Source organism: Erpetoichthys calabaricus, chromosome 16 (assembly GCF_900747795.2).
Source record: "Erpetoichthys calabaricus chromosome 16, fErpCal1.3, whole genome shotgun sequence".
Lineage (NCBI taxonomy): Eukaryota > Metazoa > Chordata > Cladistia > Polypteriformes > Polypteridae > Erpetoichthys > Erpetoichthys calabaricus.
The window spans coordinates 2,533,753-2,558,166 of NC_041409.2; the positions used below are offsets into that span (position 1 = coordinate 2,533,753).

A 24,414-nucleotide genomic window follows, 5' to 3' on the forward strand; every position below is an offset into this window, starting at 1 on the left:
AAGTAAAAAAATAAATGAAATGCATAAACAATCCAAGTTGACATGAATCCTTTAAAAGTAAATTCCTTCCTTCAAACCATTACAAATGTAAATAATAATGAGTTACACCTTTGCTGTATATTTTAACACGGTGTAAGTTGCATTTAGATAATGTACAAGCCATGCTACCATTTTAAAATACTTGATATCTTTTGCACTCTATCTTTTCTTTGTATCCTTATGTGTCTGAACCTCTAGCGACTGCAACTTCATCTGTCGAGCTTGTTTGCGTAAAGCCTGTTTCTCAGGCTCTGTCATTTCGAGGCACCTTGCTTAGTCCCTGTTTGACTCTTGGCATGCCCCCGACGTCATTACTCCTTCTCGCATGCCTCACACTCGCCCTTCCTCTTTCAATCATGTCCTCAAATCCAAACTGACCAATCGTACCAAAGCCTGAGGGACTGGATACACAGACCTTAACATTCTATTACATAGCAGAGAACCTGTTTTGTTATGAAATTAATAAAATACAGGTAATCTCCATAATTTGTTCTGCACATGTTGGACATTTATGTAATAATCTACATAATCCATGCAGGTTTAAGAATGTACATGGTTGTAGTTCAGAGTAGATCATACGTGTTGACTGTTTGATATTTTGCAGCAAGTGCACACCCTATAATAAAAGAAGAAAATCTTGCTATATGCCTTAACAAAAACACTGATAACTGTATGATGCGTGTGTCACACTTGGCACCAGACTTTTTTCTTGATGCTAGCCAATTTGGCATCTGAACTATGTACAGTAGTTAATAATTAAAAATGCAACACTCGCACAAGCATATGGGGAAAGAATGAAACCGAAAAGGAAGATGCCAGTTCGGTTATGTGTCACGCACAGTAATGGGGCACAGAAGTACATGATTCATGGAAAATGGGGCACAGTGCAGATTGATGCCGTATGATTCTTACTGAGGTTATAATTTCCTGAATTTTGTTTCGATTGATGAATGTCTTTACATTTTGTTGATCAAGTCATAATTAGTAGGTTGTTGCAGTTAACATGAGGCATGCTACTAAGCTTTTCACATTTGTGGAGCTGGAGAAGGGAAGGACACAGTAACACAACCCCATTTCTCCACAAAGTACATGTTTCTTAGAGCAAATCTTATAAACAAATGCTTGTGCTCTTACCTCAGCCTTGGTTTACTTGAAACAAAATCTATGCTTTTCATTTTAGATCTGTATCCCCCTTTTTCTGTGTATATCTATGCTTGTGTGCTTCTTCACACCATTTGTTTTTCTTTGTACAGACCATTTTTTGTAGCTAGTTTTAATTTCAAATAAAGTTTTTTTTATTATTATTTATTTTTTTTTTTTTTAAAAATAACAGAACCTTTGGAGGGCTATGTAATGCTTTCTGAGAGGAGACTGCTAATTAATACGCTTATACGAATAGTTGGCAGTTGGTGATATTGTTTCACAAGCTCTGACAAAGCTTTTGCGTCGGTGGTATTCTAAATTATGGTGTTTTTGAGAACTTTGTTTTCTTTGACTTTCCATTTGATGTTGAAAAACTGAATGTTATTTAGCTACGTAAGACGCATATTTTTCGACTTTTCAACGTCTATTTTGTGAATCGAAGAATTATGTTTTTCCTACATGCAGGGGATGCTTTTGTCCTTGCTTCATCTAATTGTCAGCTATGGTATCCACTGGATTGATTTAGTGTGACTTAACTATGAAAATAAGAGTCTCCAAATCTAGGATAGCTGTTCACCCCACCCGGGACGAGAAAAGCGCCTGCACCAATTGGAAAAGTTTACCTGTCTTGGTTTTTTTTTTTTTTTCTCATGGTCCCGTTCTGTGCTGTGTTCTGAATGGTTGCAGGGAAATGGGAACTAAAGCTTTGTTGAGCTCTCTGACAAAATAGAGGCGAGATTGCTGGGAAACATTTGGCTTGAATTAAGCTCCCCTGTTCCTTTAGTTTCGCTGTCAAATACAGGTGTGCCCTCTTGCAGTTGTACCAGGCATGGACTCGGGTTCAGATCTAGAATGTATTAGAAGGGTTTGATCCCTGGGAATTCCCCTGAAGGTTTTTGGTGAATTTTGCTGTACCGTACAGCTCGTACCAATGTGAGCCCAGGAAAGTTAATTTGAGAATCAAGATGATTCAATGCCTACCTTACCACCTCCAAGCTGGATGAATCATGTCTTGTGGTTTGACCCATGAGATATGATTTACCCCCCCAGGTATTCTGAATGCAAAGTGTTTGAATTGTAAAACAATCTGTACACAATGTGCTTTGAAACCCTTTGTGTTATTCAGTCTGTGTTTTTGATTGCCCATCATTCCCCTTAGGTTGGGAGCATGCGCTGATGATTTACCACAAAAACTGAGAAAACTGAATGCTAATTCTTCCATTTACATAGCACCTTCATAGTGTGTCATCTGAAACATGTTGCTTTTCCTTTCAAAACTAGATAGTAATTCTGTTTCAAAAGGTGCTGGTTATGCTGATTCAAGAGCGGAGATCCATTTCAAATCATCCATTTATTCCATTTTTGTTTTTCACTGCCTGTGGGCCTCATCCGCCAATTAACTAGTTCATCTTCAAGGGGTGATTAGGGATAGGCTTGTACATTTGTATCCCCCAATAAGCCCTTCCCAATCAGGTGTTTGTTTTATTTTTTATTATTGTTCTCTGACATAGAATGACTTTAAAGAGAACACAAAGATGGAAATTTCCAAGGAAATGTGCATAACAGGTGGAGTGGTGGCCCAGAGGTAAGAATTTGCACTGGTATCTGGAAGGTTGCCGGTTCAAATCCTGTTAGGGATCCTACACTGCTGCACATTTGAGTAAGGCCTTGAACCAGACAATTGCTCCAGGGGTGTGCTGTACAATGGCTTACCCTACACGCTCACCCCCAGGGGTCATGCAGAAAGACAATTTCCCCTCAGAGATTAATGAAGTGTACCAAATAAAATGTGTGTATAAATTTCAAGATAACCCTGTAGTTTATTGTAAGTTTTCAAAACCATGTGCATATATTTTTTTAGCTTTGTACTGAGCCTTAAATATTTTTTTTTGCTTTGTGACCAAGTTTGATGAAATGCTACTTACTTATTTCTTTTGAACTGGGTTGGCATTGGTCAGTTTTCAAACACCTATTTGCAGTTAAACATTACTTTAGTTCCTTATTTATATAATGCATGTAATGTTCCTGCTTCAGAAAAAGAAAAATTGTAACTGAAAACCCACCTGCTTTGAAAAAGGCAGCAAGTGTAAAAGGGCTGCTGTGCAAATGTGTTCTGAGGAGTATGGGGCTCAGACCTTTTGGTGAATCAGAGGTGGTGTTAAAGGAGGGTCACATCTATGATGGTAGTATTGATGAACATTCACTCTTTTTGGTTCTTTAAATGGAAAAACAAGTTGACTACCATGCAAATGTTTAATTGGATTCTGTTGAAGAGGCCCATTATACTGAAATGCTGGTTAGTCGATTATATTTAAATATTGCAGCAGAAATTAAAGTTGCAGTTTAGTGAAGCATCTACCACTATTTTGGAAGTATAGGGAATGTAGAGGATTTTATCCCCATATTTTGAGAGCAGCTTAAAACTGGCAAGTTCAAGCCATCACTACATCAGTATGGATTTTTTGCTTGAACAATAATTTTAGAAAGAAGACAGTGAGTCATCAAAGCCCCTTTTAAACAATATGCTGTTTGTTTTTATTGTTGAGCATTTTTAATGAACAAAACCAACATGAGAGGTGGATGGGACTGTGCAGTTAAATGAAAGCACTGTTCGCACTCAATCACCTGCTGGTCAGATACTTCACTAAACTGGTTAGGCTGCCTTATCTGTAAGACCACTTGCTTTTGCGTTTGCTTCAACCCAAAGTAGAATCTGACTTAACTGCTTGCAGGCTTCACTTTTACATTTTAATAACAATGAAAGCTCTGGTAATGAAAAGTAATAAAAAGTAGCAATTTATTACTTGCCCCAGGGGTCTCCAGTGGTTCTGAAGGGCTACTATGGCTTCAGGTTTTCATTGTAACCCTTTTCTCAGTTAGACTGCATTGTTTCAGTGTGACACAAATCTGATGTTTTCAGGGCTATGTGAAGTGGTCTTTTCAAATCACATTTGAGTCCCTTTCAGATGTGATCCTAGATCAGATACATATCTGGTTCATGGCCATGCAACATGCATGAGTAAAATGGAGGAGAGCTACGGCTATGACAACAAATCACGGTCACACAATTGCTGCCTCCTTTTTTGTACCCACACATCTCTTGGGCAGCAGTGCCAGCAAAGGCTAGCCGCCTGTTTTTTGTTTTTTTTTTTGTCTTCTGAACCTAATTATGTACAGCTGAGAAAGTGTACAAGGAGGGGATTCCCCTGTGGAAAATCGCTGCTGAACATTGCCAGTGATGGGGTGGGGTCCCCTTTGAAGAATTACTAACAAATGAAGTCCAGGTGATTTGTGACCCATTGCAAGGCTTTCCACAAACCATTCGTAACTCTTTCTCATTTACTTAAATTATAATTCATTACTCAAGATCGTAACACTGCTCTCCTGAATTGTCATGGCAATGGTACCTATGCTCTTGTAGAGACCTACTCCTCTGGGGTCTTCTTGACATTCGGCTTTGCTGTTCTGAATTGGTCCAAAGTTTTGCATTTTTCAGTTTTTGAAGTGTTTTGTGACAAACATCCTAAGTGCATGGAGAATGGGTGTGGATCTTCATACTGTAAGGCCAGTTAAGACTGGCAAATTTTTAAAAAGGAAATAGTGAAGATCTAGTTGCATAATGTGTTTGTATAGTATAGTGAAAGACACATTGTGAAACCGCTACACCAGTTAGAAGAAAAAAAGAACATCCACAGGGTTGGAAAAAAAAAGAAAAGAAACTCTAAACCACCTTTTGATTTAACCAGAATCGAAACTTCCAAGCAGGTTTGACAGTCGCTGTGCTGTCTGAGTTAAGTCATTCATGTGAGTCAGTGGGGCTGATGAAATAATTGTGGGACATCTGTAGTCAGACCTTGTTTTAAAAGTAATAATAAAAATCATGTCCTTAATGATATAATCATCTATTTCACATTCCATTTTAGCAGGTTGACACTGTGGTTCTCAACATTTTTTGTTTAGTGAGGTCCACAGCTCTTGTCAATAAGCTGAAGTGGGATGCACAGTAAGAAACTGTCATGTGTTCTTGAAAAGGACACTAAATGTTGGGTTTACACATAAAATGGAATGTATATGGTAAGTGGTAATGACAATCAATATATTTTTAGTAGTTTTCTTTGGGATTGAATCTTTATAAGAAGCACAAATTAAAAAGAGTACTGAAAAAGAGAAAATAGAACACCTACTTTTTACAATTAGAAATAAAATTTGTAACTTATCAAAAATAATAAATGCTGCCGTTCAGGAACTTTTCTGATGCTGCCAAGAGCAGCAGTTTTCAACCTTTTTGACTTGTGGACCAGCAGAAGGCTGCGACCAGGGAAGTGGATCATTTATCTTATTTACTCGGTATTATAATTTGTCCAGTCAGTACTGATATGTTCTTTTTAAATCAAAATTCTTAATAGAGCAAAAATTATATCATCCAGATTTCCTGAAATTAAATGAGATAGATAGACAGACATGAATGGCACTGTATAATAGATAGAACTTATTTGTCCCCTGGGGGAAATCTGACATTTTACAGAAGCTCTTTAAATACATAAATAGATAAGAAAGTAAGTAAATAAATAAACACACACACTTTGGTGTAATTAGCAGCTGCGTTTCTCATGTTTCCCTTTGACGCCTCAAAACTCCAAGATTAACTAACATTAGATCTGAGACACAGATCCTCCTTCAGCTTTCGAGCTGCCATCAAATTGGAGAGGCAGAGTGAAGGGTTTGTTCCCTTTGGAGTTTGAAGCGTACTGATTGTTATGCACCGGAACTGTTCTGGGAAACACTGGTCTGGAGGAAATTTAAATGAGTGAGGGCCCAGCAAGGTTGCAATTAGAGATTACTGTCCATGAGACACACCCTAAAAAATGTGACTTAACTTGGGACATTTCAGAGAAAGTGTGCTCACATATAACGAAGGTGGCCTGAACCAGTGGCAGCAAACTGAAAATCCACTGTCATATTATTATCATATGATAAAGTAGATCTAGCAACATCATTTCAGCTTAAGGATTTAATCACATACTTGGACATCAGTGGAATTTAAGTGCATTTATAACTGAATCCAGAAAGCAAAGAGGTGTGGGACTTTGGAACAAGTTACTGAGTCATGGAGTTGAAGCAGAAACCCTGACAACCTTTAAGAAGTATCTGGATGAGATATTGGGATAAATTAGCTAATAGATGAACAATGGGTTTGATGCACTGAATGGTCTTTTCTCATTTGTCAAATTTATGTTCTTAATAATGTGTATTTTGCTTCCTGCTACTTCTTTTCATTATATTTACTGTGCTGCGTCTCAGATATAGAATGCACTGTTTCTTGATTGCCATCACCCCCTTTCCTTCCACTTATTTCTTGGTTGAAACGTGTAACGGAAGAACAAAGGCACTCAAGGTATTGTAAAATGTTCTAATAAAGTGATTTGATTTGCATATAAATAACCAGAAGATGATGAACTTTTACATATAATGCAGTGTTAAGTAGCCACTAAGCACACACACATGTAAATGATGTGTGACTGTGTGTCCATAACAATCAGGAGCTTGTCTGTTGTAGTCCATCCTTGGTTCATGAACTACTAGATGCCCCAGCCAGGTGTTGTTTCAGGTATGCTGGTACCCGGGGCATTACATACATCTCCATAAATATTACAGAGCTTTTTATCTTCTTCAAAGGTCTGTAAATAATAATAATAATTCCAGGTTAAACTAGTCCTGTACAAATTGAATTGTGAATAGACATATTGTTGCAAATGTGGTCTGAACTGACGGTACGCACCGGTGCTTCTAAAGTCAAGAATGAGAAAATGTGGTGCATACTAACTGAATTCAAGCACTGAATTTATCTCATGTCCTGTTGTAAAACTAATCCGGTCCGAACAGGGATAGAGACTGGTAAGTACTACTTAGGGATATACTTCCATGTATCCCAATGTCTAAAAAACATAAAGGAATTTTGATGCACTCAAGTGAAGAATTGTCAATATGATTCACACATTCTTCTTCATAGAATTGCAAAACATAAAAATACATAAAGTTGTCATGCTGGTCTTGGTGGTTTGATAGCAGCATCTCTAAGAGCTAGTAATCTTCGCCATTTTCATCTTGTGGTGCAGTACAGTGTGTCCATTTCTCCTTGCAAAATTGCTCTAGCTGTGTCTAGCTATTTGGGAAAGGTTTAGAGATGTCAGTCTTGATGTTCTGACAGCATTTGTGAAAATGTAAGATTAGAACTCTGATGTCTTCATTTTAGGCCATCACAATGTTGCTCTGATAGCGTGCTTTGTATTGGTGTCCTGCTGAAACACCTAAAGTGCTTCCGTATTTTTAGTTTTCTGACAGTGGTGAGCAATGTACAGACTGTTTTCCACTGGCTATTGGCCTGTGGATATTTGTCCCTTACTACTGAAAGTATTGTCTGTACTCACTACTGCAAAGCATTTTTATGATATGCTGCCACCAGCATCCTACTTTATGAGGATGACGAAGTGAGCTGACTGGTGTGCCATACACGCCTCTTAGCATTCAAGCCAGAAAGTTCAACGTTACTATCATCGGACCACAAGATTTTTCTATGCAAAACTTTCTTGTTGTTTCCAGGGTGTGGGTGATGAAAAATGGTTGGAGAAAGGAAAAGAAGTAATAACCACCCCAACATTATGAACATTGGAACTAGCAAAGGCTCTGTCTTGCTTAGACCGGCTAATTGCTTGCTGCATAGAACCATGTATCAACATTATTAGTGCAGCACTCTCTTCAAAGGCATTTCCACATTCTTAACCTACTCTACAACTAACGCTTTATCCCACAATCTTTGCTGTCTGCATGCAAGTCAGACAGGCCTTTACATGTGCAGGATACTGGGGCGTGAGATTTAACAAGTAAACATGGCCAAGCAGGAGTCTGTGTCTCTTGGTAACTATCAACAGCACTAGCCATTTTGTGCAAGACAAAACCACAGGCAGTAGCGAAATGACACACCAAGAGTTTTTGCAGTCCATAATACTTAAATGGCATCCTTTTTTTAAAAAAAAATAAATAAATGACAGAATTTGAGTTTACAGTTTAAATATGTGCTACCACCATTTAACTGGTCAAAAAAAAAAAAAATTCTGTAGGCGTTATCGTTCATTTTAGTGAGACTTTGCTTTGAAACTGAAACAAGTCTAGATGTGTCTTTGAAGTAAACAGGTATCCATGTGACGCCACAAAAACATCCCATAAGAGGAATGTTGACAGTAATTATAAGGCACAGTACGGACCACAGCCACCACTCGCATGGCTAGTCAAAAGGGAATGAAGCTGTTTGATGCGGCTTTCCCGTGTCAGACAGAAAATAAAAATAATATCTGATCATCTCTTAAAATTGACAGCTGCCAGCTTAGTAAGAAAAGCAGTAAAGTGTGGCCTGTTGTCATAGAACTGAGCCTGTCTTATCAAAGTTAACATTACATTCCTAGATAAGCTTTGCTGTTTGCATTCCAACCGCAAATAAAAAGGAGCGTCATTCTGGGTTTGGTTAACTTTTACTTTCGCTTTCCATCATGAAAGAATGAATGTGTGCAGAGTGGCCTCCCTTTAATTCTCCTTCCAAAGTTTTGTGTATTTTTTCCTCCCATGTTCTTAATTTCTACTGAATCGTATGTGAAGCTTCAACCCTTAGTTGATTTTTTTTTTTTTTTTTTTTTTACATGTTTCCTTCTGTGATTAAAAAAAAAAATATATATATATATATATATATATATATATATATATATATATATACACACACACACAGTGGGTACGGAAAGTATTCAGACCCCCTTCAATTTTTCACTCTTTGTCATATTGCAGCCATTTGCTAAAATCATTTAAATTAATTTTTTTCCTCACTAATGTACACACAGCACCCCATATTGACAGACAAAAAAAAGAATTTTTGAAATTGTTGCAGATTTATTAAAAAAGAAAAACTGAAATATCACATGGTCCTAAGTATTCAGACCCTTTGCTCAGTATTTAGTAGAAGCACCCTTTTGAGCTAATACAGCCATGAGTCTTCTTGGGAAAGATGCAACAAGTTTTTCACACCTGGATTTGGGGATCCTCTGCCATTCCTCCTTGCAGATCCTCTCCAGTTCTGTCAGGTTGGATGGTAAACATTGGTGGACAGCCATTTTTAGGTCTCTCCAGAGATGCTTAATTGGGTTTAAGTCAGGGCTCTGGCTGGGCCATTCAAGAACAGTCACAGAGTTGTTGTGAAGCCACTCCTTCGTTATTTTAGCTGTGTGCTTAGGGTCATTGTCTTGTTGGAAGGTAAACCCTCGGCCCAGTCTGAGGTCCTTAGCACTCTGGAGAAGGTTTTTGTCCAGGATATCCCTGTACTTGGCCGCATTCGTCTTTCCCTCGATTGAAACGAGTCGTCCTGTCCCTGCAGCTGAAAAACACCCCCACAGCATGATGCTGCCACCGCCATGCTTCACTGTGGGGACTGTATTGGACAAGCGATGAGAAGTGCCTGGTTGTCTCCACACATACCGCTTAGAATTAAGGCCAAAAAGTTCTATCTTGGTCTCATCAGACCAGAGAATCTTATTTCTCACCATCTCAGAGTCCTTCAGGTGTCTTTTAGCAAACTCCATGCGGGCTGTCATGTGTCTTGCACTGAGGTATGTGTGGAGATTTCTGTTCATCACTCCAGTCGACTAAGGGACAGATTTACGCACTAGCTGGGAATATTTAAGAGATGCATACCACCCAAATGGTATGTCCTTGCACTGAGAGAGAGAGACTTGGACAGGAATCGGCCCCAAGGTTTAGCACCCGTCCATTGCAGGACATACTCACAAACATCCCCACTCATGTGAACCAAGTCTTACTTTAGGTACGCCAGTAGCTCTCACACACATGCTTAGAATTAAGAGTAACACTGAGCAAATGCAAACTTTAAACTATACCAGGGCCAGGATTTGATTCCTGGACTGGTGCTATTTCACCAATAAAGTTAAAATTGGACAAATGGAAGATATTGAAGAGGCAGCAAAAACGGTTCAAAAAGACCTGGACATGCTTCAGAGTTGGGCAAACACTTGGAAAATTGAGTTTAATGTAGAAAAGTACAGTGCTGCACACGGACAAAAGGAAACATCAATTATAAATGCAAAATGGGAGACACCGAGCTACAGGAACAGACCTCTGAGAAAGATTCATGGGTTTATGTTGACACAACATTTTCATCACCTAAGCAGTGTGTGGAAGCGATTTAAAAGGCAACTAAAATGTAAGGATATGCTGCATTTAAATTGAGGGATGTTTTTCTCAGACTATATAATGCTCTAGTGAGAACACGTGTGGAGTATTGTTAGCAGCTCTGGTCACCATGGCCCAAGAAAGACACAGCAGCACTTGAAGCTGTGCTGAGGAGAGGGACCAAGTGCATTATGGGACTGAAGAATGTGTCTTACTGTGGCAGACTCGGGGAATTAAACCTGTTTAGTTTACACAGAGGAGACCGCATGTGGACCTAATCCAGATCTTCATAATCTTCAAAGGCATTGATAAAGAAGATCTAGCTCAACTAAATGGTGAATCACAAACTCGAGAGGGGAATTTCAGTTAGAACTGAAGCCAGGACCTTTACACAAAAATGTGCGGGAGTCAGGAACAAACTAGTGACACATGGAGTTGAAGCAGAAAACTTGTCAACATATAAGAAGTTTCTGGCTGAGATACTTCGACAACTTAACTATTCACTAAACAAATGGGGTTGATGGACTGAGTGGTCTCCTGTCATTTGTCAGATTTTTTTATGTTTAATAAACCAGCAGCAATAACAATAGTATCACCATGCTGCCATGTTCTTTACTCAGCCTTTGGTGAACAGAAACATGTTTTTTTTTTTTTGGCATCCTCCACCTCCCCCATCTGTTATAACAATAAAAAAGGATTATTGAGCTTTACTGAAACCTTCCTGTCCTTTCTGTTTCACGTTTTTCTGCATATTGTGGGGCTTTATATGGACTCCAGACAAAATCTGTATAGTCCCCAGAATCAAAGGACTGATTTTCAACATGAATGGAGTCAAAATGTGACACTAGACTGTGCTAGAAAGTGTCATAGGCAGGTGGGTAAACAACTCAGTTTTTCAGCTATTCGTTATTCAATTTTCTACATAGCATTACAAAGAATTTTCATTGAGGGTTTTAGTACAAGTTTGCAATGTTTATGTGTGTCGTCTGTGTATTCTTCTTGTAAAGATTCACAGTGAACACTGATATTGTGAATCCCATCCATCTCTAGTTTGGCAATAGAAGATGTTAGATGATTGTCATGGGCTAGCGGTCAGGCTTTGATCCTTGAACTGAAATTAACAGATTTCCTTCTCCAGGGATTGACTCTTGATAAGCTCTTTGCCTGTTCCTATTGATCGTCTAAGCTTTGCTCACTATTGAGATGTCATTAAAAGTAATTATGTTCATATTAGTCAGAACTTTTCATTTCCTTTAAAATTGTTTCACTCGTTTGAGTTTTATGTGCAGCATAAGAAAGACAGATGCAGCCCATTCTGCTTTTGGTATGTGACTTTCTTACCAACATAAATAGAGGTCCGGTAGAACTGTACAGCATGATGCCACGTGTCCAACGTAATGAATGTGTTTCCATTTTGCAGGCAGACAAGAGAGCTCATCACAATGCACTTGAGCGAAAGCGTAGGGACCACATCAAGGACAGCTTTCACAGTCTTAGAGACTCTGTTCCTGCACTACAAGGAGAAAAGGTATGACAGCCCTCCAACTGGGTCTTGTTTTTTATTTTTTAATCCTGTAGCACAACACTAAATGGAGTCTGCTTTGTTTTGAGCCTTTCAGAAGGGTATGAATTACACAGTATACCAGCTGGGATGGGATGGTGCAACAACAGTGTCAGTTCTGAGGAAAAATAAATAAATTAGCATCTCCTATAGGAATTTTTTAAAATTTGGTATTTCTAAAACACATTACGACATGGTGCAGATCAAGAGCCCATGATGAGCACCTGCAGTATTATGTGGCTGGTGTGCACAAGAGCAGTATGCAGTGGAAGAATGTTTGTTTTGTACAAAAACAGGCAATCGGGGTGATGGAATAAAAAGGTACCAGTTCTCACTTATTAAAGTCGGAAAGATTCTGAAGTTACTCCTTTGTCATAAGCAGAATACATTTGCTTGTTTCTTTAAGAAGATGAGATGGCACACTTGGCCAGTAAGAGTGTGACTCACAGAACACATCTTCATGAAAGATGAGACAAGAACTGCTGCTGCTTGTAGCTCCATGCTCCCAGTGACTCCATTAAGAGACCTTGCATGTAGAAAGTATGGACTGATGAGCCAATTACATCGCTGCACATTTGACATCTTAGGGCATCAAGAGGGCTTGTTGCATACATTGGGTCATTTTCATAAGAGCCACGAGATCTTGACAACCAGGTTTCGAGTCAACTTGTGCAACACATTTAATTTTTTCAACAAAGCTAGCAATTCCGTCAAGGTTACATTTTATTTTAAGGCTTAGACTATGTCTCGGTTAACTATATCCCTGAACTTGTTTATTTGTTCATCTATTTAAACTGAAAAAAATCAAATTAGAAAAGAGTCAGTAAAGTAATTAGATCCAAAAGTCATTCTTTATGTTATGATGTACTAAATGTAGAAATGAGCCATAGTGTAATTAAAATACGCTTAAACTGGCCGACACAGTGGTGCAGTGAGGAGAAACCCAGGAGCTCCCTGTGTGGAGTGTACATGTTCTCCCCATATCTGTGTGGGTTTCCTCCCACAGTCTCAGATTAAGAGAATTGGTGATGCTAAAATTGGCTTACCTGTGTGTCTTCACGTTGCATGTGATGGACTTACGCCCTATCCAGGGGCTGTTCCTGTCATGTGCTCGGTTGTTTGCTAGGATAGGCTCCAGCAGCCCCAAAATCTGGCTCTGGATAAGTGGGTTCAGTTAATGGATGGATTGATGGATATGACAAAATTTACCTACCTTACAAAAACATTGTAGGCCTTAAATTTTGTAAATTTTCATTGAACTAAGTACATTTCCAAATAATTTGGATGTTTGTGCCGAAATAGCCATGATATTTGTCTTACTGTAGTCCTTAAGAAACATTCATAAAATTATCTAGTCAGATCTGCATATACAGTGCATCCGGAAAGTATTCACAGCACATCACTTTTTCCACATTTTGTTATGTCACAGCCTTATTCCAAAATGGATTAAATTCATTTTTTTCCTCTGAATTCTACACACAACACCCCATAATGACAACGTGAAAAAAGTTTACTTGAGATTTTTGCAAATTTATTAAAAATAAAAAAATTGAGAAAGCACATGTACATAAGTATTCACAGCCTTTGCCATGAAGCTCAAAATTGAGCTCAGGTGCATCCTGTTTCCCCTCATCATCCTTGAGATGTTTCTGCAGCTTAACTGGAGTCCACCTGTGGTAAATTCAGTTGACTGGACATGATTTGGAAAGGCACACACCTGTCTATAAGGTCCACAGTTGACAGTTCATGTCAGAGCACAAAACAAGCATGAAGTCAAAGGAATTGTCTGTAGACCTCCGAGACAGGATTGTCTTGAGGCACAAATCTGGGGAAGGTTACAGAAAAATTTCTGCTGCTTTGAAGGTCCCAATGAGCACAGTGGCCTCCATCATCCAGAAGTGGAAGAATTTCAAAACCACCAGGACTCTTCCTAGAGCTGGCCGGCCATCTAAACTGAGCGATCGGGGGAGAAGGGCCTTAGTCAGGGAGGTGACCAAGAACCCGATGGTCACTCTGTCAGAGCTCCAGAGGTCCTCTGTGGAGAGAGGAGAACCTTCCAGAAGGACAACCATCTCTGCAGCAATCCACTAATCAGACCTGTATGGTAGAGTGACCAGACGGAAGCCACTCCTTAGTAAAAGGCACATGGCAGCCCACCTGGAGTTTGCCAAAAGGCACCTGAAGGACTCTCAGACCATGAGAAAGAAAATTTTCAGGTCTGATGAGACAAAGACTGAACTCTTTGGTGTGAATGCCAGGCGTCACATTTGGGGGAAACCTGGCACCATCCCTACAGTGAAGCATGGTGGTGGCAGCATCGTGCTGTGGGGATGTTTTTCAGCAGCAGGGACTGGGAGACTAGTCAGGATAAAAGGAAAGATGACTGCAGCAATGTACAGAGACATCCTGGATGAAAACCTGCTCCAGAGCGCTCTTGACCTCAGACTGGGGCGACGGTTCATCTTTCAGCAGGACAACGACCCTAAGCACACAGCCAGGATATCAAAGGAGTGGCTTCAGGACAACTCTGTGAATGTCCTTGAGTGGCCCAGCCAGAGCCCAGACTTGAATCTGATTGAACATCTCTGGAGAGATCTTAAAATGGCTGTGCACCGACGCTTCCCATCCAACCTGATGGAGCTTGAGAGGTACTGCAAAGAGGAATGGGCCAAACTGGCCAAGGATAGGTGTGCCAAGCTTGTGGCATCATATTCAACAAGACTTGAGGCTGGAATTGTTGCCAAAGGTGCATCGACAAAGTATTGAGCAAAGGCTGTGAATACTTATGGACATGGGATTTCTCAGTTTTTTATTTTTAATAAAATGCAAAAACCTCAAGTAAACTTTTTTCACGTTGTCATTATGGGGTGTTGTGTGTAGAATTCTGAGGAAAAAAATTAATTTAATCCATTGTGGAATAAGGCTGTAACATAAGAAAAGGTGGAAAAAGTGATGCACTGTGAATACTTTCTGGATGCACTGTATGACTGTAACTCAATTTCATTCTCAACTGCATTTCCACTGTGGTTTTGGTACATTGAAATTTTGAAGCCATAGCATTCAGGTTTTAACACACGGAGAGTATGTTTCAGTGTACTGAAGTACTGTGTTTTAAAAGTATGCTTCACATTTACCAAAATTACTCCTTTACTCAGTTAGAAAATGTATGATGAGATTCTCTTGGTCACAGTTTATTAATTTACCCTTGACAGCCGAGACTGTATCAGACGGCACCCTGCCCGGGATTGGTTCCTGCCTTGTGCCCTGTGTTGGCTGGGATTGGCTCCAGCAGACCCCCGTGACCCGGTGTTCAGATTCAGCGGGTTAGAAAATGGATGGATGGATGGTTTTACCTTTGATATTACAGTCATAAGGAAACTGATTTAAAAGCAGCAGTGGTCAAATGCTTCATTTGTTCTGTTGCCATTATATTCTACAAAAATGTGTATTTGCTTATTCCACAGATAGCGCTTCTGAAATCAAGACTTAGATTAACAAGTCTTACTGGAATAAACCTTGTTTTACAATCAAAGCTCAACTTGTTCCATGATCGTAAAGTGTTATATCATTAACTCAAGACAGGGTTAGGCGATCTACAATTATAAGTGGACTCGTGATAAGGAAGCAGCCCCAAGAACCGATAATTGACAACCTCTGTCATAGTTCCAGAAGCACAGAGGAAAGTGCAACATGTACAAGTCCAGTTCTGACAACTTTAAGTGTGAAACTGATGGAATGCACTGTTTTATTATGGGACAGTTCAGAAAAGTTTATTTTATTGTCATAAAATAGAACATATAGCAGAGACAATGGCAATCTTTTCAGCAGTTGATCATAAAGTAATACTTAGGATCTGTAAGAAGAGAAAAGGCAATTGCATCTGCTCAGAAAGTGAGTGTGTCGGATGAATGCCCAAGTACATTACAGTTCAAAATTTCTATATTACTTATTAAATGTCATTGACATTATTTAAATTATGGTTAGTTTTAAGATTTGAGTGGTCCAGTTTGATTTTAATATACTAATTTGTGAATGTTATACTTCAAACACTTAAAAAATTGTGCCTCACACTGGTACTAAATACTTATTTGGCAGCAAGTGAAAATTACATAAAAGAGTGTACTTCAGAATTACTAGAATTTTCATTTATATGTACACACACATTGCACATTAGCAATCAAAAAGAAAGCTGCAGTGTCTGCCACTGGTGTGATGCACCAGTGTCACTCCAGCTGAAGGTGTTTGCCTTCATCAGAATATCCAATAGTATAATGCAACTGGCAATACATGTCAGTATCGTTTAAAATACTGACTGATGCACTGTTTACTCAGTTGGCCATGGTTTACGTATAAGGAACAAAAAAAAAATGTCCGTACCTTCACTGTACTTCACCCTTGGCTTTTCCCACCTCTCTAAGAAATCCTTGACTAATGTACTAAAAAAAAAAAAAAAACAAGAAAGCTAATTGAAGTTTTAACTGTTGTAATAAAATGTGAATGAAGACAAATAACAAACTATACATTCAAGCAAATGATCCTCACACACCCCACAAAACTATTAACATAAATCACCACTAATCCACTGCATAATAAATTTTATAATAAACCTCCAGAAACAGACAATTCTGATAAAACAAGTAATAACAGTCGAGTTTAGAAATTTTCGGTGTTAAATGTGATATGTGAAAGAGCCAGCAAAGCAGGTGGAACCATCTGTCAGGACCCAACATGAAAAACTGCTAGTGCCTAACCGAGTTTAACTTTGGGGCGCTCCCATTCAGCACTGTCCAGAAAGGGTCCTTCTCTAGCTGAACCCTGAACGTACCGCCTGAGGTGGCCACCTTTCCCACTGCCAACCTCTCCAAATGATGATGTGCTGGTTTTTTGTCAGCTGGTGAAGCTGTTGCACACTGCACCTGCCAGTCTTTCTTTTAGAACAAATATGATGGTGATGTAAGTCACTGTAGCTGTCTTTCTTCTTTCTTCACCTTCTTGCTATTTTACAGTCCTATTAAAGGGCGTCTGGTTGCACCAAAACAGGTGTTTATGGGAAGCCCTAATACCCGTCTGGAAACAACCAGGGTGAAGGGCTGTCGTTAAGTGAAGCCCCACTTACACATATGTATCAGAACAACAAAACAAAACTACAGCACAGGTAACAGAAAATAATGCACAATGTGACAGTGCCACCATGCCATGCCCAAAGTATCCTGACTTTTTATGTATTGTGTGTAACCTCAGACATCTATGTGTATGAAAATCACCAGTTCAGGTACTGGACCATACTTTCCAATTTGTATGATGAGTGGTTATATTTCACCGGCAGATTCTAACTTACAAAACAATCTATATTTTTAATATCTTACTAGTGGGGGTAAATAGAGGTGGAAATGCAATTAATTATTGAGGTGTTCAATTGAATGTCTTTAATAGATACTACTTTTGTCTACTAATACTTTAGCGTTAGAGGCTTACTGACTTAGAATTGATTGTTCTTATAACTGACGAATTTAACTAATGAATTTTTTTGTTAATCAATTAATCTAACAATTATTTTGTCGATTAATCGATTGGTTGGATTGTAAAAAAATCATTTGCAATTAAACACAGTGCATGAAATGGAACTTTTCACCAAATAAACATATTTGTGTAAATTTTCAGAAATACATTTTTAAATGAACTTCTTTAAACAAAATATAGGATTTTATACAACATTTATGTAATAATACATTGAAAATAAATAGAAATAAAATACCCAGTAGCACGTCTGGTCGTGTAATAAACACACACACAAGATTTCCTTAAAAACACAACTGTTTTCAATAAATTAACTAAACTTGCAATTTCCGTATGTATCCAGAATCACAATAAACCCACACTTCAAAAATTAAACATGAAATGTAGGCATTTTTCAGTTTCTGTGAAAAAGAAGGTTTACTGGCAAAGCATCACTTAATATCTGACCACCACAACAACACAGAAGAATCTGCTGCACAATCATGACTTGTTTTATATTTTTTTTTTTTTAAAGTCTGCTGTAATGTTTGAAATTAGTTGTGATATGTTAGAGAAATGTCCAGACTGTTTTCCTTTTGCAGCAAGGCAAGTGGTTTCATTAGTGTGAATCTCGGTAATTTGTCAAGTTTATTTTAACAGATAATTCATATCTTTTTGCATCATCTTTGGTCCTGTTTGTGTTTGGAAAACCTTTTACCAGTGCAGATTCTTTGGTGCGCTAGCTTGCAGCCAACACGCTGTCTCAGCCTGCTGCATGTCATTTGCTATCGGGTGTGTGCTCTTAGATTTTCACGTTTGAAACTGTGTGATCCGGACACAGAATCTGTTTTACTGGCTACACTGGGCTTGCTGTAGCAGCACTTGCAGATTATCGGGCCTTCTTCCCAGATTGTATAAAATAATAGCCAGCTATTCTGGAACTTTCCACCCCGCTCCTGTGTTTTTACTCTGAATGAGTGGTAAGCCTGTCAGTCGCGGTTTATGAGCTGTGGGATTCACTCTTGCTGAGATTTTCATTTCCTTTGCACACAACATGGGGGGAGAAAAGTTTTCTGACAGGGACTTAAGTTTCTTTGCACCCCTTTTTTTGTAAACACATGCATGCTGATGTTATACCTGTTCGCCAGCATGTAATGCAGCACTATAATTTAGCGGACTGACCGTGTTAAAAGAAAAAAAAAAAATAAACAAACAAATATGGCAAGTAAAAATCTGAACATGTACTAGCTAGTGGGCAATGACACATTTTTTTAGTCACCTATCACAAAACTGTCGCATAAGCTAGTGTTTTATTCGCATTATAGGGGGATGGACTATGACTCAAATTATTCCACACTTCAAACCGAAAGTCATGTCATTATGCCTAACTTAGCAAACATTGCGTTATGTGTTTGTATCACATAACACTGAAGTTAACATTGGACCTCAAGTGATAACAGTGAGTCTTCCTCTTCCTCGGAGCTTGTAACGGTACGTGTTTCCTATTCACATGTTTGTGCATCTTCATTGTGCTCTTGTGCCAAACAAGGTCAGACCTACACATTTTACAGCACACCTTTTTTTACGGTGTTCAGAGTAAATTGTTCCCAAGCTCTGGAAGTCTTAGGTCATTTTTTGCCACTGGCTTACAGTCTGCCTTTTTTCAAATGTGTTCACAACTGATTGAAGTAGTGATGCAGTTGTGTGGCACAGCGTGCTTGGCCTAATGACATAACCAACTAATCGATGAAAGTGATTGTTGCCAACATTTTTAATAATTGATTATTATCAATAATGTTGATTAGTTGTTGCAGCTATAAATTTAACATTATGAAACACACCTCTCTAAACCTATTTTTGTTATCATATCATTTCCTTTTGCCTATCGATGACAAAAAAGGAGTAACAATCTAAATACAGTATGTTAATTATCTATCTATCTATCTATCTATCTATCTATCTATCTATCTATCTATCTATCTAATTGTCTTTTTTTAAATGACAGTGTAGCTTTTAATGTTTTCCCATTTTTTTAAAGAATATATTAGAATAAGTTAAACGATAATAGAATTAGGAATGGAGCAACATTAAATATGCTAAAAAAAAATCCTGTCAAAAGGGTGAGACGTGACGCTTACGTCCCTCGGATACCATGTGTAATTTGCCCTAATCCTAATTCAGCTAAAATTAGCCCAATTTATTGATTTAAGCAAGGCGTACTTGCTAAGCGCAGTGGAAAACTCCAGTGGTCTCAGACTTTGAAATGTCAGTCACCGGAGTCCAATACCGTTTCTTTACTTGCATTGACATAAGTGAAGCTTTTGATGTTTTTACATGTGTGAGGCTAATCTAAATTTCACTGTATTCTCCTGCCTGTTTTATTGAGAGATCTTGGTGCCAATATGAAATCCAAGAACTGGGATGTGTGCTGCACATGACGTGTGAAAAATGATAACAAAAGTCATAAAATGTTGAAGGGAAGTTCAGGCTCATTAACTCCAAGCCAGGCATGGTTTGGGTTGTCAGCTTCCTCAAACACTGGCATGCAACAGGGTGATATGGAGCAGTTTATCACATCCAGCCAGCATTCACTCATTTAAGCTCAAGGAAAAACATTTTAATTTACTGCACTGAATGTTGACACTTTATCAACTCATTTGGCAGGCCACATCTTCCCTGAAGGAAAATGAACATTTCAGGCCAGACATTTTTATAGTTTGGGGTGTGTGTTTGTATATATGTGTGTTTTTATTTTTTATACATAATAATAATAATAAAATATTCTGATTTCCAGCCTTTGCTTAGCATTTCCCATCCCAGCAGTGGAAAACCAAAAATATCAGAAGCAAGAGTGAATCTGAAGCACGCCATTCCAGAGGCAAAACAGCCTAGTCTAGTCTATTTTATTGTAATTGACCCATATTTAATATCTCTGATCCACCCAAACCATCTCTTTACATTAATGTATTTTCTGCATCTACTGTCCACCTCCCTAGTCTTGTAGAATTGTGGTGTTAGTGTTGGACAACAAGAAAAGGCCTGTCCTGCCAGATGCTGTTCTTTGGTTTTCAGGTGTCTATTTATCAGTGGCGGGTTTCAGTTTAGCACTTTGTACTTTGATTTGGTTCATTTAGAATTGATCTCTGATGGGACAAGGCTTCCCTAAACTCCTTCCATAGGGCTGCATTCAGTGTATTTTAAGTAGCATTCAAACTCCTATGACAAATTGAAAGGGAATGTTAGTATTTTTCTTTTACCTTTTATTATTTTTGGGTTTTTTTTGTCTCAAGTTGTGTAGTTATGACAGGTGTTGATTGGTCAAAGCTCTTTTTGTATGGAATATGCTGAGTTCAACAGTGACCTTGTTTGCTGAATGTTTTTCTGAAAACATGTGGATGGCTTAGACAAACATTTTTATCCCCAGTGCCCCATGATGCTTTTCAAGGCCAGTGTGATATCACAGAGCTGTAGCAGCTATTTGCAGAATGCCTTTTGAAGTTTGGCTGCCACTTTCCACGATCAAAACTGTGCATTTACTGTCTTACTACAAAAAGAAAAGATCAACGTGAGCCCAGCACTTCGAGGGCTTGTTACGCAAATCTGGGTCTATTTATCACAATTGTCCATGTCCCCATAGTAATCCCTGTTTTAATAAATATTTGTTTTAAAAATGCCCAAGCATAAGCTTGTCAAATTGAGTGCACTTTGGGGAATACTACTTATTTTTTTTTTTTTTTGTACAGATCTTCATTTAATAAATTGTGGTACAAAAGAAAAACACTGACAAAGACCTCATTCCCATTTTCATTTCAAAATCAGCGTACAGTATGTCTCCCGCCCCTTGCATGTGCCAAAGCACGTTCTCAAGTGTTTACAGCAGAGTGGTGGAGAAGCTGCCTTTGGTAAAGCAGCATGCGGGTACCCATGACAGTTAGATTTGTGAATCTGTACACATTTAAGAGGGTTTGTGTGGTGTTTTAAATAATAAAACTCTGCTTGCACCCCTGTTCTTTACTGTTCTGAAAGGTCATAGGAAGATGATAGCAAGAACTGGAAGTTTAAAGACTTTTCTTAAACTTTTAATAATTTGATGTACTAAAATAATAATAAAATTAGGGGGCACCTCTTCATTCATCATCTTTGAAATGCTGTTGATAACCTGCTGTGGGTTGACTGCCTGCTGCAAAAGATCAATTAAAATGAAGATATGACCAATACATGTCACCAAGAACAAAAAACACAAAAAAAGCCCATAGCTGCTATATTGTCACTTTGTTCCAGGAACATTTCCTCTTTGCTAGTTGTCAGTATGGATAAAGCTGTTCAGCCATCTTACATTTTCATCACATCTCCATTTGGACACTGACAACAATGTTTAAGGTCTTGGTGTGCAACCAGGAGGACCTGTAATCTTATCCCACAAAGATTTGTGTTTGAAAGAAGGTTGTGTGTCGTGTAACATCACCCATTAAAAGAATGTTGTTCGGTAGTAACAGGCAGCAATTAGCAGGTTTTCTGCCATTATGTTGAAGAACCCCTTAAGTACCTTTTTTCATCCCACTGCCTGCATCAACCAACATCTTAGCAGAAGATTGTAAGGATTTGATTGTTTAAATGGCTACAAGTAAAGCCAGATTTTGGTTTTCTTGTATGATAAGGCAGATACAGCAGTTGAGTTTCTTGCTTGCTTGTCCAGGTCTCTCATCTTCAACTTGGATCACAGTAGGTTAGAATTTTCCATCACAACAGAAACCTGGTTGTCCTGTAATGTGTATTGGTTCAATTGCCCATTTTCATTCAATTTCCATGGTTTTGTCATCCAGATCTTCTGCTACAAATATTGTATAGATTTGTCATGAGACCAGAAAATTAGTATGTGTGCCTCTTATTTAAATCTACGTGGTACTAGAAGGCTGCATTTAAGTTGCCATTGCTCTGCTATAGTGTTGTGTGGTATACCAGTCATAAAAAAGTATCACGCTGCAATTTTTTTTAGAATGGTACTTTTCCAGCTATATGCAAAATTTGGTCATCTTACTACATAAAAATGTGACTGAAACATAAGCATTGTATCTTTAACACTAGAATCCCTGAAGCCTATGAGCATATTGGTAATGTCGGGCCACCTTAAATATCCCTCGCACCTCGTCATCAGTGTCTTTGTTTTGTAAATGTGTCAATCAGCACAGGCAGCAAGCAGCCTGCTCACTCATCCCCCACAGAGGCAGCTGAAGTCAAGTCAAATGCTGAAGTCTCTTTATCTGGGAGTTAGGTGTCTGGAATTGTATAGAGTAAATAATATATTTTTACTTGGAATACTACGTACATTTCATGTGTGTTTGGTGTCTACAATGATCTGTGTAAATATAGAATGACAGAGGAAATGCAAGGCAAGAAATGCTGAACACACGGCTAAAACAGAAAATGTTTTCATATGTTATAGTAATAACAACATAATTTTGATGTGAAGTGTAGGATATATGAAGACTGAAGCCCAAATAAACACTTTCACAAAAGGTGTAACAAAACATGTATGCTTTTATTCAAGAACATGACTGAAGAAAAAGAAATTATTCGGTTTACATGTTACTGGCAACATGTAAGAACTGAAGCCCAACTATCAATCAATGTGAAGCAGACACGTCCGCTTGGGTGGTGCAAAGGTAAGGACTGCTGTCTCATAGTCAAGAGGTGGCGGGTTCCATCCCAGGCCCTCCTTGCATTTACCGTTTTGAGTAGTAAGCTGCTATCATTTTTACTATTATATAATAAAAACATACATTGAATTTGTGTCTGTAACAGCCAGTGCAAATTTATGGTACTTGTAAATGTTAGAGCTGAAAGGATGAAAACAGACACACAAGTGCAGATCGATCATTTCTTCTTACTGTGTTACTGAGCAAACGGGCACCGCGATGTCTGTGGTGGATGTTACTTTTCCTCGCACACGGACAGTCACATCAACGTGTCATTTGGACGATTTTTTTATTCAAGAGTCCAAGAATAAAACTGACTAAAAAAATCGTTCAAATGACACTTTTCCTCGCATTCGGACATTCACATCAACGTAACATCTTTTACAAGTACCGTAAATTTACACAGGATATTACAGATTTGCATCAAATGTACATTTTTATTACGTGATAATAATAACGAACTACTCAAAGCGCTAAATGCAGAGAGGACTGGGGATTTGAACTTATTACCTCGTCATTGTTAAACAGTAGCTTATCCACTGCACCATCTGCACAGATCTCTACAGAGCAGCATTACCACTGTGACAACTGGTTGAAAAGTGAAATGTGCAAGTACACACGTATGCAAACAATTTTTTACTTTGTACCAATTGATAGTTCGGCTTCAGCAACATGTCAACTGAACAAGTTCTTTTTCTTTGGTTTTACTCTTGAATAAAAGCATACTTGTCTTGTTAAACCAATTGTGAAAGCGTTTCTTGGATATTTGGGGTTCAGTCTTCACACATCCTACACTTCACATCAAAATTATGTCGTTATTACTGTAACATATGAAAACATTTTCTGTTTTAGCCGTGTGTTCAGCATTTCTTGCCTCGCATTTCCTGTCATTCTATATCTACACAGATCGTTGTAGACACCAAACAAAACACACATGAAATGTATGTAGTATTCCAAGTACAGTGGAACCTCGGTTCACGACCATAATTCGTTCCAAACCTCTGGTCGTAAACCGAATTGGTCGTGAACCGAAGCAATTTCCCCCATAGGATTGTATGTAAATACAATTAATCCGTTCCAGACCGTACGAACTGTATGTAAATATATTTTTTTAAATATTTTTAAGCAGAAATATAGTTAATTACACCATAGAATGCACAGTGTAATAGTAAACTAATGTAAAAACATTGAATAACACTGACAAACACCCAGGCTCCCTGCTCAGCTGCACTCTCTCTCTGTCTGTCTCTC

General features: G+C 38.5%; 1 protein-coding gene across 2 annotated transcripts in view; it reads left to right on the forward strand.

Annotated features, from left to right (window-relative positions):
* Positions 1 to 24,414, forward strand: part of max (myc associated factor X) — a 47,745-nt gene that overhangs the window by 17,562 nt on the left and 5,769 nt on the right. For both annotated transcript variants that reach the window (XM_028822165.2, XM_028822167.2), the window contains exon 2: positions 11,831 to 11,938. In XM_028822165.2, coding sequence (XP_028677998.1) covers positions 11,831 to 11,938 — 108 coding nt within the window. The remainder of the gene's footprint in view (positions 1 to 11,830; positions 11,939 to 24,414) is intronic.